We start from the raw sequence: 17,825 nt of genomic DNA on the forward strand, positions 1-17,825 counted from the left end.
CAGGTGTCCTATTGTTCCTATCTCAGTTGAACTTACGCAACCCTAACACATGCTAGCTAATAAGTATGTGTGTTTGTATGCAAATGTTTTTCTGTGTTGTCTTATATGACCTCTGATAGCAAATTATTGATAATGGCTTATAGTTTGTTGTCTCTGGTGCTTGTCTTTATTTTCTAAAAGATTACGTGGTGGAGAAACGTGGCTGCAACAAAAAAAGAGGATCTGAAGATAGTTWAAAAACCTCTCAAGGATCGGACACTTTTTTTCAATTTTCACCTTAAATGACATACCCAAATCTAACTGCCTGTAGTTCAGGCCCTGAAGCAAGGATATGCATATTCTTGATACCATCTGAAAGGAAACACTTTGAAGTTTGTGGAAATGTAAAAGGAATACAGGAGAATGTAACACATTAGATCTGGTACCATCATCTTTGAAATGCAAGAGAAAGGCAATAATGCATTATTCCATCCCAGGTGCAATTTAGATTTTGGCCACTAGATGGCAGCAGTGTATGTGCAAAGTTTTAGACGGATCCAATGAACCATTGTATTTATGTACAATTTTTGGATCAAGACTTCCCAATTGTGCCTAATTTGTTTATTAATAACTTTTCAAGTTCAAAACTGTGCACTCTCCTCAAACAATAGTGTGGCATTATTTCACTGTAATCGCTACTGTAAATTGGACAGTGCAGTTAGATTAACAAGAATTTAAGCTTTCTGACAATATCAGATATGTCTATGTCCTGGGAAATMTTCTTGTTACTTACAACCTCATGCTAATCGCATTAGCCTACGTTAGCTCAACCGTCCTGTGGAAGGGACACCGATCCCGAAGAAGTTTAAGTAGCAGATACCAAAAAGCTCAGTAGTCATCAAGGAAGAATTATATATTGACTTGAATAGGAAARATGTAGTGTTCACCAGTAGTGAAACGTCTCAATCTATCCCTCATTACTACTTAAATTACTACATAAATCACTACTGGTTTACTACACATCTCAATAGCAATCAAGTAGTAAAACCAGTAGGTTTTGTGTAGATCTCAGGTAGTAGTAATGAGTAGTAATTCAGTAGTACTTTTCCATTTCTGGTGTTTTAAGTTTGAGACATAGAATGCAGGCATTGAGAGAACTCACCAGATGTGTAGCCATCAAGGTGAAGACCTGTCTTCAGTTCGTGTCTGGAAGAAAAGAGAGAAAAGAGGGTGCATAAAAGCTTACATGCGGGGGGGACATTAATCATTTAYGGAGATATCATGCTATGAATAAATGAATAAACTCACGTCTCTTCATTTGAAAAGACCCACCTCAGATCTGAGAGCTTCTACGCACAGGTAGGGTGAAAGTTCACACTAATACAATAAAGCCTATTTCATTCATCCTGAGTCTTTTGTGTGWCCCTTTATTGACCCATATTTATGAGGCCCTGCACGACTCCATTGAACTGGTAGGCTTGGGGAGGTAATGCATTTATAATAACCTTCCACAGAGCTGATGGATTGTTGTTCTGCCACTAAATCATTTAGTGGGAGCAACGTAGTGGTGAGTACTTGAAAGCTAAACATGGAACGGGCATACATCTTCTCACTTCATGCATCTCTACTTCTGCCACATGTTCCATTTTCCCTCCCTCTCTCTTCCCCTCCTCCTCTTGCATTCCTTTCCACATCTTGAAATATCAGACAGCATTCAGTTCTGTAGGCTACTTGTTATTTTACTTTTATGTACCATGTAGACTGTAGACTAGAGCTACATCTGCTGTGAGGGTTGTTATTTCTTAGGGTCGACTCCATTGCTCTTCATGTAGGGCACCTCATTGGCATCATCAACATTGTGCCTGAAATGGGAGATGATATTAGCACATATTGAAGCTTCATTATAATTCTTGATTTGCCAGTAAGACTGATACAATTTGTTAATATATAGTCACTCTGTCCGAGACATTCAAATGAGTATAATACTGTATGTTATGTTTGGTATGGTTACATAATACAGCAGGTTACTGAAGGCAAAAAAAAATGAAAGGAGGGCTGTATAATGCGAATGTCTAGGAACCCAAAGGTTGCGTGTTTGAATCTCATCATGGACAACTTTAGCATTTTAGCTAATTTGCATCTACTTACTACTTTTTAGCTACTTTGCAACTACTTAGCATATTAGCTAACCTCAACCATAATCCTTTAACCCAACTCCTAACCCTAAGATTAACCCTAACCTTAACCCTAACAGTAACCATAACCTTATCRCTAACCGTAACCCCTAGCCTAGCTAACGTTAGCCACCTAGCTAACATTAGCCACAACAAATTGGAATTCGTAACAAATCCAGTGTTGTTGATGTTAGCATATATTGCAGCTTCATTACAATCCTTGACTTGTCAGTAAGACTGATAAAACTATGAATCCTAATTTGATATGATCAGATAATGAATATGTGTCCATGCTTTTGAGCTTGGTATGTTGCTGCAGCCACATAACATTATGTGCCGTTGCCGTGTTAGTGGTCATGCAGAGCCAGAGGGGCTGAGAGTCAATTAGCAGCCCTCTGCTCAAGAGCTCAGATGCATTTTTCTTTATTCATCCCTACATTAGATGCAATTTTGTTAATGTATAGTCACTCTGTCCGGGACACTCAAATTAGTATGATATGTTGTGTTTTGTGTGGTTACATAAGACAGAAGGTTATTTAAGAAGGGAGGTATAACATGAACGTCTACCAACCCAAAGGTTGCGTGTTCGAATTTCATCATGGACAACTTTAGCATTTTAGGTAATTAACAACTTTGCAACTACTTAGCACCACAAATTAATACATACCATACCAAACGTGCATATCATACTAATGTGAGTGTCAAAGATTTTTTCTTTACTATGTTACATCTACCCCTGAGTCCAGGTTGCAGCTGCAGCTGCAGCGCTAACCTGGAAACTTTCCACTTGATGTTAGATCAAGATTGTGTATTATTTGAGGAAGATGAGCCATGACTTTCAGGATAGTTTCAGTGATATAGCATAATTTATCTAGCATTTAGATGATTGCCGCTTAGAATAATCACATTTTGATCAATGTTTGATTTCATGTTTGATTGGTAATTAGATATCTGTTCAAATAATTAACATTCAGTGCTATTGAGACATTTGCTGTAATTTTCTATGAAGGGCATGAGAACACTTACAAACAGTACACAAATCCCATGAGAGAATTCCATGGCAGTATCAAAATACACTACCGTTAACAGTTATGATGCACTGTGTGACATAACACCGTGATGTAAGAGGTAAGTGCAAAGCAACCAAAAACGATTAAAAAAATAAAAATATCGAACCAACCAAGATACATTTCACAAAATCTGTCAACCTRACCTGTACATGTGACCAGATACACGTGGCTCTGTGTATTATCAACTAGGTTTTCCCTCAAGAACTGAACGTGACCAGAGCAAGAGGCAGAGGATGAGAAAGAGTAAAAACAAGAGTACTTACGGTTCGACTCGGTTGGAAAACTTTCTGTATAGGATGACAGCAATAGTGGTGAGGACCATCGTAGTGGTGCACATGGTCCTATCACATGTATCCCGTTTTGGGACTGCAGCTGGGTTAGAACACTGGGACTATTCCTCCCATTGAGGGAGAGTAGAATGATTCCTGTGGCTCTCAAACTAGTGGCAAGATTAGCCTGTGGGATTAGCTCAGATCAGGGGAAGGCCCTGTTGCAGGGGCAGGAGGTAAACAGAAAGTAGTGTTTGTGTTCTGAGCTCAACCTTTTAATCCTCCATCGCCACTAGTGTAGCTTTACAGGGGCACTATGTGCTGTGGCCATTCATGTGGTGTGGGTTGAACTAGCACTGCAGGGCTGTCATGGACCCTGATTTTGCTGTAGTAGCATACTCTCATGCTTAAAGTCAGAATGAGTGTTTTGTCTTTATTGTGTAATGTCTCAGGGCTTTGATAGAGTAGCGCYTGTAGCCTATATTAAACAAAGAATGCATGCACTTATAGGCTACTAGAATTCTTGAGTTTAKTTGAACTTGATCTTGTGTAAAATCATTTATGTAATGAAAACCTAGATTAAGCCTTTATTTTGGGGACAAAGCATAGCTGTCTTAATGTTTGTGTGTGTTCATGTTCATGTCATTGTTTTCAGTATCAGATTCGGCATATATGTAAATAACATATCACTACTAGTTCTATTGCACCTTCATAGAAGTCATTAAGTAATCCAGACTCATTATACTAATGTATTGTTACTGCACCTTCTATTGTGTAATGATATCTATATACAGTAGGTTGGTATGGGGGAGCACATACGGCACACAAGTCTTTATTGATGCTGGTGTGAAAGGCCACATGTGCACTTGTGTTCCCACAACAATCAATGATGTGCAGGGAGAGGTGGCTGGATTCAGAACTGAGCAACTCTCTCTGAGTGTCTCGTGACATGGGAGGTATAAATACCTTTAGGCCTCCTGCTAATCCACCTATCGTTAGGACTGCTGACTCACAGGGAGTAGGCCACAGCAGGAGGAAAGAGAGTGCTAATACCTCACAGTGAAAAACAAGGGATTAAGAATAATATGCATGTCATGATTTCATTATAGATATAATCATTGTTTTGGTTTATTATGTTATTATGCAGATACAGGGATTGATAAAAAACATTTACATTGCTTAACTGTGGACACCACACCTCACAAGTTATTTCTCATTTTGTGAGACAGTGAAGTGGATCTGATTCTGAAGYGTGACTGATTCTGAAATACAATATACTGCCCAGGAAACACCAGCAAAGCATCACATGAAATGAACAAAGYTCTTGATGTCAGTGTCAGGGATAAAGAAAGGCACAACCCAGGTTAACAACTGAGTGATTAGCAGAAGACATACTCTCCCCTGTATATCTGTTTTTGGTGTAAAGATAAAAACATGTGTATGAGAGTGTACGTTTAGACTGTCTCTATGACATAATACAGTTCTTATGTCTGCCAATCCTTAATCTTCAACATAATCTCATGGCAATGTAACTGAAGAGACATCCAAGATTCTATCAGTCTATTCTCTACCTCAAACATAAATGCATACACACATATGGCCATTCACACACATTCCAACCAAAGTCAGCACAAACCACCACCCCATCGTTCATAAGAGAGTCCATCAGAAGAACACACCCCACAGTGGGGCATGGGAAATATACAAGGAGGGAGCCATGATGATACATAGGACGATTCTATGAGCTCTGGAAAGATACATTTCTTCCCTTGAATGGTCAGACGTAGATCGTCCTCCTCCTAATCCAAGGCCCAGTAGTAGTCAGTCTCCGGGAGTCAACAGTAGTCACTGACGGTTACTTTGACCCAGACAGACAGATGGTTCACACAGCAGAGCTGGAGGCCCAGCCCACCTCCTCATACACGCCTTTCACGTGCCAGTAGACGGCATCCAGCAGTTTGGTCCACGCCCCTGCCACCTCTGGAGTGATGTAATCAGGAAAGTCTTCAACCAGCACCTCCAGAATCACCCCACACAGGATCTGAGAAAGAGAGAGAGGAAAATGGAATGAGTGATACATTTGCTTTGGTGTGCCTGTGGATAATGGTTATGTGAAAACATGTTGCCTGGTTCTTCCTCACCTTGAAGTAGACAGGCTCCACCTTGTGTCTGAGTGCATGGGCCTTGCCCACCAGCTTCAGAACAGACACCATCTTGTCCCTGTCATGGAGGTTCTCCACCAGGGTGTTGATGGCGTTCATCACCCTGCGTGAGTGCTTCCTGAGCTGGGCATTCCTCTCCAGCTCCTCAGGGTCCTCCACCTTTTGGAACTGGCTAAAGTACTGCTTGGAGGAGGGGAAGTTCACAAAGAGCCTGTAGAAGAAAGGAGGTGCATTACTTGGCCCAGTGAGATATTATAAGTAAACATAGTTGGAGCGTGTTGACACAGCTGCAGAGCATGTTTTCCCTTTTAAAGTTTAACCACTTTCCAGGTTCTGTACAGGTTATGCTTCATTTACTCAACCATGGCCTGAGCACAAGCATGTGCTATTCAAATACAAGATAACTGGTTGCTAAAAACATACATTTCTTCTAGCTGATGAGGCAGAAGAAATGTTTGTCAGTTAACAAAAAAACTGAGTGAAGAAAAAAGCAAAACAAGCACAATTATATCACGTACCACACTGTAGAGCAAGGCATTGGTAATAATCTATACAGTATCACACCCAGCCTGTGTCATCAGGCTACACGTCAAATCAAAGTTTATTTGTCACATGCGCCGAATACAACAGGAATTGTAGACCTACAGTGAAATGCTTACTTACAGGCTCTAACCCAGGTGTCAAACATACGGCCCGCGGGCCGGAACCGGCCCCCAAGGAGGTTCGATCAGGCCCGCAGGATAATTTGAAAGTGGAAAAAATGCATAAAAGACATGGAATTAATATTTTTAATTCGCTGCAATTCATGGATTATCCGCTAAGGGCGCACTCTTTCCATCAGAGTAGAAGACAAGCTGCATCACTGAGACAGACTGAAAACAGCAGACGGTATCAATGCGCCATCTGCTGCTTGTTACGACGTTGTTAATACCTTGGTCTCTACCTCTCCGCTACACCCTCATTAGCCAAAATGTCGTTATCCAAACGGAGAAAAGTAGATAAGGAGTGTAGAATTTTCAAAGAAAAATGGACCACGTCCTATTTATTTACAAGAGACACGAAAAACCTTCGTGCTTGGTGTTTGCAACAAGTTCGTATTGAAGGAATATAATATTCGACGCCACTACGAGACTCATCACAGCGAAAAATATGACGGCTTGCAAGACAACTAGAAGAGATAAGATTAACGAATTGCTGGCGTCTGAGGAAACAGCAGTCAACTTTCATCCAGACCGAGAAGTCAGTGAAGCAACGGTAAAAGCCAGCTACCTAATTGCTAGCGAAATAGCATTAGCATCGAAGCCGTATTCCGACGGTGACTTTGTTAAACGATGCATGATGAAGGCGGCTAACTTGTATGTGCCGAGAAGCGACAAGCTTTTGCCAATATTAGCCTGACGAGGAATACTATAGCAGAGAGGATTTCGGAACTATCGGCAGATTTAGACAGTCAATTGAAACAGAGAGTCAAGTCATTTATTGCATTTTCCGTGGCAATTGACGAGAGCACTGACATCACAGACGTGGCCCAACTGGCCATATTTATCGAGGAGTTGATGAGACATTGACTGTTACTGAAGAGTTTTTCTTGAGTTGTTGCCAATGATGGACACCACAACAGCCGTGGACATTTTCGGCTCTGTCGTTGCTGCATTGGACAGAGTTGGAGTGGACTGGTCCCGCGCTGTCAGCCTGGCTACAGACGGCGCGCCATCCATGGTCGGAAAGAAAGCAGGTGGCCACAAAGTTCAAAGACAAAGTACAAGCCCTTAATGAGGAGAATCGTTTCTGGACATTTCACTGTATTTTGCACCAGGAGGCATTGTTGTGCAAGTCGCTGAAAATGGACCACTGCATGGAGGTGGTTGTTCGCACTGTAAATTTCATCCCGTCCAGAGGTCTGAACCATCGTCAGTTTGACAAACTTCTCAGCGACAGCAACATTACCCACAGCCTGCCATACCACACTGAAGTGAGATGGTTAAGCCGAGCGCTGTGCTGAGGCATTTCTTTGATCTACGAGAGGAAATCGGACAGTCATGGAGAAAAAAGGAAAAACCGGTGTTGGAATTACAATCTCAGGAATGGCTACGGGACTTGCATTCTTGGTTGATATTACTGAACACTTGAACAATCTGAACAAAATGTTGCAAGGCCGCAAAAAAGTTGTCACACAGTTTTCTGACAACATACATGCATTTAAGTTGAAGCTGACTTTGTGGAGATGCAACTGGCAAATGGCAACCCTGCTCATTCCCCTGTCTGAGAGATTGTGTGTGACCAGACCTGATGCGGACATGAAACGTACAAAGACAAAATTGCAGGACTACTGCGGGAGTTTGAGAAACGTTTTCAGGTATTTGGTGAACTTGAGACAGAATTTTCAGTTTTTCGCCACCTTTCACAGTTAAAGCTTCTGATCTGCCGGTCGAAATTCAGCTAGAGATAATTGATTTGCAGTGTGATGCAGATTTGAAGGGCAAATTTGCCTCTGTAGGTCTGGACAGATTTTATCAGTATCTACTACCAGGGTACCCAAATTAACACCCTGGCTGCTAAAATTTTGTGCATGTTTGGGACAACCTACCTTTGTGAACAAATTTCTCAGTGATGAATATCAATAAAAACAAAATGCGTTCAAGGCTCACAAACAAGCACTTAAATGACATTCTTAAAGTGACAGCTAGTCAGGACATGACAACCTGGTGTTGATTGCACTTGTACAGGCCAAAAGATGCCAAGTTTCAGAACAAATACAAGTCCAGACTAGACTAACACCTTTAAAATGCTGCCTTAGATATCGTTTGCATTGAAAGAATACACTCTTGGAAGATGAATCCTTACTGTGGTGATTTAAAAAAATGTGCACTTTAATGTTAGTCAGCAGCTTCAAAACAAAAAGTTGTGTGATGGAATTCTACTGTTCATACAACTCCATAAATTTTCAGTATGTATTGATTGTGTATGTATGTTTCATGTATAAATTTACAGATTTACAGACAGGCGAACACTTCTTCATTACACATTAAAATCACTCTCCTTAGTTTGTAAGTGTTACGCAGGGATTACATTTAGATTTTATATGCGTATGTTAAGTGTTTAAAAATTCCTTTCTTTAAAAGTCTAATTAATCTTAAAGTGCATTACTATATTTTTCAGTACCAATTAAAGTTTTGTGCCTTTGTACAATCAGTGGATCAGTTGCAATGCATATTTGTGAATGATAAAAGTAAATTGCACATTGTCTAAGGAAATATGAGGTTTTCATGAAATTTTGTAAAAGGATAGTTCATTAAATTTCAATATTTTCTAATGTTCTTGTGCTTCTACACCAAAACAAAGAAAGACATGATATTTTGGTTATTTATAGCAGAGTATGGTATAAATTTAATGGTCCGGCCCACTTGACATCTCCCTAGGCCGTATGTGGCCCACGATGCGAAATGAGTTTGACACCCCTGCTAACCAATAGTGCAAAAAAGGTGTTAGGTGAACAATGAAATAAAAACAGCAGTAAAAAGACAGGCTATATACAGTAGCGAGCTATACAAGTACGAGGCTACATACAGACACCGGTTACTCAGGCTGATTGAGGTAGTATGTACATTTACATTTACATTTAAGTCATTTAGCAGACGCTCTTATCCAGAGCGACTACAAAATATATGATAGTCAATTTAACCATACATACATGTACATACTACCAAAATCAGCCCGACTAACCAGTGCCTGTATATAGCCTCGCTACGTATATAGCCTCGCTACTGTATATAGCTCCTACTGTATAGCCTCGCTACTGTATATAGCCTCGTATGTATTATAGCCTCGCTACTGTTATTTTTCACTGTGGTCTTTTTTACTGTTGTTTCTATTTCTTTACTTATCTATTGTTCACCTAATACTTTTTTAACTTAGAAATTGCACTGTTGTTTCATTTCACTGTAAGGTCTACACTTGTTGCATTTGGTGCACTGACAAATAAACTTTGATTGATCTTAGTATAGGTAGATATTCAGACCTCTCCAAATGGTCAAACATAACATCATACACATTCATCCTCTCTCCCATAAAGTAGAGTTTGGCGTGACACGGGAGATTAGTGTTGAATTACATCATGTGTGTGAAATTTGGCACCTGGATGTGGGGTCGTACGTGTGTACACACAGTTTCCCTCTCTGACACAACACACACACACAACACAACACACACACACACACACACACACACACACACACACACACACACACACACACACACACAACCACACACACACACACACACACACACACACCACACACCACACACACACACACACACAACACACACACACACACACACACAGTAGAGGAGTGATAGTAGCAGGGGTTGGAACCAGTTCAGGGAACAGAACCGAAAACCGGACAATAACAACATTTTTCAAGGAACAGAATCAGAACGGAATGATATGATTAAGTGACTATGCATATATGATGAACAGAGAGTAGCAGTAGCGTAAAAGAGGGGTTGGCGGTGGGTGGTGGTGGACACAATGCAATAGCCCGGTTAGCCAATGTGCGGGAGCACTGGTGGGTCGGCCCAATTGAGGTAGTATGTACATGAATGTATAGTTAAAGTGACTATGCATATATTGATAACAGAGAGTCAGTAGCAGCGTAAAAAGAGGGTTGGGGGGAACACAATGCAAATAGTCCGGGTAGCCATTTGATTACCTGTTCAGGATCTTATGGCTTGGGGGTAAAAACTTTGAGAAGCCTTTTTGTCCTAGACTTGGCACTCCGGTACGCTTGCCATGCGGTAGTAGAGAGAACAGTCTATGACTGGGATGGCTGGGTCTTTGACAATTTTTAGGCCTTCTTCTGACACCGCCTGGTAGTAGAGGTCCTGGATGGCAGGCAGCTTAGCCCAGTGATGTACTGGGCCGTACGCACTACCCTCTGTAGTGCCTTCGGTCGGAGGCCGAGCAATTGCCGTACCAGGCATGATGCAACCATCAGGATGCTGGCGATGTGGGCAGCTGTAGAACCTTTTGAGGATCTCAGGACCCATGCCAAATCTTTTAGTTTCCTGAGGGAATAAGGCTTTGTCTGCCCTCTTCACGACTGTCTGGTGTGTTTGAACCATGTTAGTTTGTTGTTGATGTGACACCAAGGAACTTGAAGCTCTCAACCTGCTCCTCACAGCCCCGTTGATGAGAATGGGGGTTGCTCGGTCCTCCTTTTCCTGTAGTCCACAATCATCTCCTTAGTCTTAGTTATGTTAGGATAGGTTGTTATTCTGGCACCACCCGCCAGGTCTCTGACCTCCTCCCTATAGCTGTCTCGTCATGTTCGGTGATCAGGCCTACCAGTTGTGTCGTCTGCAAACTTAAGTATGGTGTTGAGTCGTGCCTGGCCATGCAGTTGTGGGTGAACAGGGAGTACAGGAGGGGACTGAGCACGCGCCCCTGTGGAGCTCCTGTGACGCCCTGGCCTTAGTTATCTTTGTTTTCTTTATTATTTTAGTTAGGTCAGGGTTGACATGGAATGTATGTGTTTTGGATTGTCTAGGGTTTTGTATGTTTAATGGTCAGTCTTTCTAGGTGTTTGTATGTCTATGGCTGCCTAGATTGGTTCTCAATTAGAGCAGCTGTGTTCATTGTCTCTGATTGAGAGCCATATTTAGCAGCCATAGGCATTGGGGTTTTGTGGGTAATTGTCTATGTTCTATGTTGCATGTGTGCACTTAGTCGTTAATAGCTTCACGTTCGTCTATTTGTTGTTTTGTTTTGTTTTTTCTTCTTCTAAATAAAGAGAAGATGTATTTTTCACACGCGCGCCCTTGTCCTCTCTCTCACCCATAGACGATCGTGACAGCTCCAGTGTTGAGGATCAGCGTGGCCGATGTGTTACACCTACCCTCACCACCTGGGGCGGCCCGTCAGGAAGTCCAGGATCCAGTTGCAGAGGGGATGTTTAGTTCCAGGATCCTTAGCTTAGTGATGAGCTTTGAGGGTACTATGGTGTTGAACGCTGAGCTGTAGTCAATGAATAGCATTCTCACATAAGTTTCCTTTTGTCCAGGTGGGAAAGGCAGTGTGGAGTGCAATAGAGATTGCATCATCTGTGGATTCGTTTAGGCGGTATGCAAATTGGAGTGGGTCTAGGGTTTCTGGGATAATGTGTTGATGTGAGCCATTACCAACCTTTCAAAGTACTTCATGGCTACGGAAGTGAGTGCTACGGTCTGTAGTCATTTAGGCAGGCTGCCTTTTGTGTTCTTGGCACAGGGACTATGGGTCTGCCGAACATGTTGGATTACAGACTCAATCAGGACATGTTGAAAATGTCAGTGAAGACACTTGCCAGTTGGTCAGCACATGCCTGGAGCACACGTCCTGGTAATCCGTCTGCCCTGCAGCCTTGTGTATGGTACCTGTTTAAAGGTCTTACTCCCATCGGCTACGGAGAGCGTGATCACACAGTCGTCCGAACAGCTGATGCTCTCATGCATGCCTCAGTGTTGCTTGCCTCGAAGCGACCATAGAAGTGATTTAGCTCGTCTGGTAGGCTCGTGTCACTGGGCAGCTCGCGGCTGTGCTTCCCTTTGTAGTCTGTAATAGTTTGCAAGCCCTGCCACATAAGACGAGCGTCGGAGCCGGTGTAGTATGATTCAATCTAGCCCTGTATTGCCGCTTTTTCCTGTTTGATGTTCATCGCAGGGCATAGCAGGATTTCTGTAAGCTTCCGGTTAGTCCCGCACCTTGAAAGCGCAGCTCTACCCTTTAGCTCAGTGCGAATGTTGCCTGTAATCCATGGTTCTGGTTGGGTTGTACGTACAGTCACTGTGGGGACGACGTCCTCGATGCACTTATTGAAAAGCCAGTGACTGAGTGGTGTACTTCTCAATGCCATCGGAAGAATCTCGGAACATGTTCCAGTCTGTGATAGCAAAACAGTTCTGTAGTTTAGCATCTGCTTCACCTGACCACTTTATAGACCGAGTCACTGGTGCTTCCTGCTTATATTTTGCTTGTAAGCAGGAATCAGGAGGATAGAATTGTGCTCTATGTACATCCTGGCATTTCGGTGGCTACTGCTATGTTCTCCTGAGTCTAGGAGACCTGTTGGTCCAAGTGATTTATTTATTTGGAAAAAGATGCACTGGTACAACCCAGGCGATAACACGGTATAAACGATTCCACTTGTTTCCAATGTGGTCCCTGATGTCTGGTCTCAGTGGCTGACAGTGACTGTATACAAGAACTGCACAGCTCTCCCCTAAAACTCACAAAGCTGGTTTTCATCATCTCCATGTCTGCCATAGGATTAGCAGACCAACAGTGAAGTGCGCTAATGAAATTGAGATGGTTAGTTGGTTGCTTGTAATTACACACTGAAATAAACGGTCAGAATGGCTGTGTGTACTCAGGCAGCATGCTTCATCTGCTGCTTCCCTCTCACTGTGTTACTGTCGGGGTTGGAGACAATTAGCTCTACATCATAGGGATATACCATATGGTTGGTTTGGACGGATGCACCTACAACCACACTCATGTTCAACATTGGTGTGCTACAGTATTTGTGTATTCCTGTCAGCTCTTGTAAACACCCAAACAATGTATTAGGATAAGACCTTACGTACCACACATCTATTTCTCCACCATATAAAAACAGAATAACTCCAATGATGATATAGGTTTTCTTTGTGGAATAAACTGGTTTGAACACTGGAGAACACATTGTGAAAGAGAATAGTATTGAGCAATAAACTACAGCCAACAGTGACCAGGACAGATACAATACAGCTGTCTGTGTGTATCTGTTCCAGATGTCCCATACCTCTATCCTTTTGAAACCCATAACAGAAAATGGAAGCTTTATGGGGAAGCCATTGTGTTTCGATGAAAGCACATGGCTTCCACTACCTTCACCTGTAAGTGTTGGGAGGAAGCAGACAAGGAAGACAGAGGAGGGGGTGTCTCATTCTCTTCTGCTTAAAATGGAGGGTCTATGCAATGACATTCAATTGTAAAGCCATATCCTCTGTTTCACTCATAAGTAGTGAAGACAGTGGTGTTTAATCTCTCCCTTGACCTATGGTGGCTGCATATAAATAGCCTCATTAGTGTTTTATAATCATCAGCCTGTTAATCCTACTCTGGGATAGGGCTCATTTCTGAGATAGTTGCATGGCTGTTCTAAATGTGACATACTTGCCCTGAGTGGAAATTGTATAGGTATTTGATAAATGCAAATACAACTACATATGGATACCCTGGAATGTGTTACAATGAGATGCATCACTGATGCAACACTTTCAGAGAGCTATGGCTATTTCACATTGGATATTTTAGTTATTTAGATAGCTAAATTAACCAAGCATAGCTTTTAGTATTAAACTGACAGAGAGAGAGAGAGCAGTTGAGGTTTGAGGTTTGACATTATACTTGAACATGTCTTCAAATCTCCAAAGATGCCAAAGATTCAAAGACCCCTTGACAGCTAAAGTTTGCTCCTTGTAAGTGCTCCATGTCACCATATAATACTACAGGCATTTGGAATGCCTCAGAGCAATTTGAGGCTTAAGATGTTTTAAGTACTGGTATTCAAGTATTGCATCAAATGAAAGCATTGCAATTTATGACCSAGTTTATGTCCTTTTATCTATTTAACTAACTATTTAGCAGTTTTATGACTTGGGGTGGAAGCTGTTCAGGGTCCTGCTGGTTCCAGAATTGGTGCATTGGTACCGCTTGTCGTGCAGTAGCAGAGAGAACAGTCTATGACTTCGGTGGCTGGAGTCTTAGACAATTTTTATGGCAGGGAGCTCGGCACCAGTGATGTACTTGGCTGTCCGCACTACCTTCTGTAGTGCCTTGCGGTCGGATGCCAAGTAGTTGCCATACCAAGTGGTGTGCAGCAAACTTAATGATGGTGTTGGAGTCGTGCACGGCCACGCAGTCATGGGTGAACAGGGAGTACAGGAGGGGACTAAGCACGCAACCCTGAGGGTCCCTGTGTTGAGAGTCAGTGTGGTGGATATGTTGTTGCCTGCCCTCACCACCTGGGGATGTCCCGGCAGGAAGTCAAGGATCCAGTTGCAAAGGTAGGTGTTCAGTCCCAGGGTCCTTAGCTTAGTGATGAGCTTGGAGGGCACTATGGTATTGAACACTGAGCTATAGTAAATGAACAGCATTCTAACGTAAGTGTTCCTTTTGTCCAAGTGGGAAAGGGCAATAGAGGTTGCGTCATCTGTGGATCTGTTGGGGAGGTATGCGAATTTGAGTCGGTCCAGGCTGTCTGGGATGATGGTGTGGATGTGAGCCATGACCAGCCTTTCAATGCATTTCATGGCTACAGATGTGAGTGCTAGTCATTTACACAGGTTACCTTGGTATTCTTGTGCACAGGGACTATGGTGGTCTGCTTGAAACATGTAGGTATTACAGACTGTTTCAGGGAGAGGTTCAAAATGGCAGTGAAGACACTTGCCAGCTGGTCAGCGCTTGCGCTGAGTACACGTCCTGGTAATCCYTCTTGTGGCCTTGTGAATGTTAACCTGTTTAAAGTTTTTACTCACATCGGCTACAGAGAGAGTGATCGCACAGTCATCTGGAACAGCTCTCAGGCATGGTTCAGTGTTGCTTGCCAAACCCAGACAACGCTGGGCCAATTGTGCATCGCCCCACGAGCCTTCCGGTCGCGGCCGGCTGCGGCATTGCCTGGGCTCGAACCCAGAATCTCTGGTGGCACAGCTAGCACTGCGATGCAGTGCCTTAGACCACTGCACCACCCAGGAGGCCCAGCTATCTGCCTTCTAATGGTTTGATACAGTATAATGACCTCCTGTCCATGTAATGATGAATGGAGGGAGTGCTCCTGATCACTGATCTTCACGGGGCTCAATGAGGGATTAGACAGAGACAGGTTGTGAGGGTTCAGTGAGTCAGGTCAGAAATCCCTGGTCTGCACATATGTGAAACATGATCTGCCCTCAGAGAGGGAGCACCTGCAGAGCCAAATATGTCAGATTGGAATAAGCAGCAAGATGGATTGAGCTGCACGCTTTCCCTTCTGATTCTGCCAACTGATAGGAAGGGAGCCAATTTCAGATGCAATAGCTCAGATATGAGTGATGGCGCTCTCTCTAACAGACTGAGAGCATGCAAGTCAAGTCAATCGTCATGTTACAATCTTCACACGTTGTTAAAATAACTTTCAGTTCCCTTCACTTATAGTGGGGATCATGCAAGGGTCATGGAGAGATTGTAATCTAAGTTGCAAGAACATTGTTATTTATTACACTCAACTATTGCAACACGATTTGGTAAAACAACCAGTGAGCAAGATAAGGAGCCATGTGCAATTGCCATGTTGCCAATGTAATAATTAAGGAGAAGCAAACTTTAGCCTGGTTCTAAAATCAGCCTTGGTTGAGACCCTGAACATCCCTATGATAACAAGATGCTGCTGAGAGTTTTGCTCCCTGTGGTGGCAGAAGCTGTTGCCACTGGTCAGGGGACTGCAATCACCAGCTCTGTTTGTGTGTGTGTGTGTGAGTGTTTGTTTGTGTGTGTGCACACATATTGTTCAGCTAGAACAATACGATATGTGTGTGCTGTGTTGAAACAGTCAGCATTCAGTAAGTTACAGCTCTTCTGTCATCAGCCCTCCACAACTCCCCAAATGGAAATGGGTGCACCTAGGCAAGTTTTTCAGTGTCTTTAGACTGACAATTTCAAGATGTTATAGGCAAGAAAAAAGGGAAAGAGAGTATAGGTTAAGTTTACCTGATGAGAATGGCCACCCCGACATCATCACAGTTCTGGTAGACTTTGGCCCAGGTGTCCTTGATCATCTCTCTCTCTGAGTCACAGAGTGGTTCTAGGCGCTCCAGGCGATCTGCCTTTACCTCTCCCTGCTGCCTCTCCATCCAGGAGTCCTATAGTGCTGCAGGAGCGGTGTGTTGAAGACAGGTGATAAGAGTCCCCAAGAACACAACCCCCACCCAGTTCCCTTTGTTTACACAGTCTCTCTCGTTCAAACAATACCCTTTTTATTACCCTTCTCTTGCTGAGAGATCCTCTCTCAACCTTTTCTGACTGAGTGAATGAGGAACACACTAAAAAGCGAGAGGAAGAGAGCGCACACAGAGTGAGGAGGAGCCACACACCTCTCTCTCTCTCCCCCCTCTCTCTCCCCTCTCCCTCCACACCCAATTTGGTACTTGCCTATTTTCTGTTTTTATGTGTTCATCAAATCAAATTTTATAGGTCACATACAGATGTTCAGCAGATGTTATTGTGGGTGTAACAAAATGCTTCATGTTTGTGTGTGAGTGTGTGTGTGTGTATGGGAGGGGAGGGGATATTGAGAGGAAAAGCATTCAGATTTTTCAAGAGTAATATGTGAAAAACAGTTAGCAGCTATATGGCATTGTGAAAATTATCTGGTATGCTAGAAATGGAGCAGTCTTTTGTTGGTTTAGTTTTCCTCCATAAAAAAGGAAAGATCATATCAGTAACTAGAATGTTATTTCTGTTGTCCACAGGTACACTCCCTGAAGTATCAAGTTACACATTTACAAACCTCGACATTTCATGGCRTGTTTACTGTTGGCAGTGTTATCTCCAGACATGTCTTGTTATGAATTAAGTTTGATCCTCCTTTTTCTTTTGAGATTGTGCTTTGACATTGTTGTAGAAGTTACCTTATTATCTCACAATCTCCTTCTTTCCATCCTTGTGGTTTGGTAATAATAGATACAGTAACAACAGATGGGGTTGGGGACCTAATGAACAAGAGACTTGTGGATTGGATGTGTAAGAAGAAAGTAGGTTACATGGGAGTCAAAAAATCACTATTATACAGTATACGGGTTACAAGCTTGAGCTGATACATGTTCAACACCTTGCTTTGTGAGGTCCAATTCCTGTAAGAGTTCTTCTAAACTTTTCCAACAAGGAAATCTATGTAAAACATGAAAGATGTCCATAGAGAGGACAGTTTTTCACTTGTACTTTTTCATATGAGAGGGATTGATGTTTTGCAAGATATAAACTTGAAGGAATTTGTCATCTCAATAAAGTAGTGTGAACTTGAACACATACCCAAGGATTAAGGGCAGGTTTGTTGGGTGTGGACGTTGTCTTGTCAATMAAAAATATATGGGGAATAGGTTAGTCAAGCGGTG

At 42.6% G+C, this 17,825-nt stretch overlaps 1 protein-coding gene and 1 long non-coding RNA gene across 2 annotated transcripts; both read right to left on the reverse strand.

The window, feature by feature from the left end:
• Positions 1–367: 367 nt before the first annotated feature.
• On the reverse strand, positions 368–3,614 carry LOC112069106 (uncharacterized). Its single transcript, XR_002893676.2, has 3 exons — positions 3,487–3,614; positions 1,733–1,841; positions 368–1,185 (listed from the first exon to the last, which is right to left on the reverse strand). It is a non-coding gene; the product is annotated as an uncharacterized lncRNA (long non-coding RNA).
• Positions 3,615–4,777: 1,163 nt separating this feature from the next.
• On the reverse strand, positions 4,778–16,663 carry LOC112069099 (cytoglobin-1). Its single transcript, XM_024136387.2, has 3 exons — positions 16,423–16,663; positions 5,634–5,865; positions 4,778–5,533 (listed from the first exon to the last, which is right to left on the reverse strand). The coding sequence occupies exons 1-3, from the start codon at positions 16,563–16,565 to the stop codon at positions 5,375–5,377; spliced, it is 534 nt and encodes a 177-aa protein (XP_023992155.1). The 5' UTR covers positions 16,566–16,663; the 3' UTR covers positions 4,778–5,374.
• Between the last annotated feature and the right edge of the window lie 1,162 nt (positions 16,664–17,825).

The sequence above is a fragment of the Salvelinus sp. IW2-2015 genome, unplaced genomic scaffold (assembly GCF_002910315.2).
Source record: "Salvelinus sp. IW2-2015 unplaced genomic scaffold, ASM291031v2 Un_scaffold909, whole genome shotgun sequence".
NCBI lineage: Eukaryota > Metazoa > Chordata > Actinopteri > Salmoniformes > Salmonidae > Salvelinus > Salvelinus sp. IW2-2015.

Coding starts and splice junctions, on each gene's coding strand:
- LOC112069099 (XM_024136387.2), bottom strand. CDS start 16,565: ATGGAGAGGCAGCAGGGAGAGGTAAAGGCAGATCGCCTGGAGCGCCTA. Junction 5,866..16,422: donor GGGGTGGCCATTCTCATCAG/GTAAACTTAACC, acceptor TTTCTTCTACAG/GCTCTTTGTGAACTTCCCCT. Junction 5,534..5,633: donor TGGAGCCTGTCTACTTCAAG/GTGAGGAAGAAC, acceptor TCTCTTTCTCAG/ATCCTGTGTGGGGTGATTCT.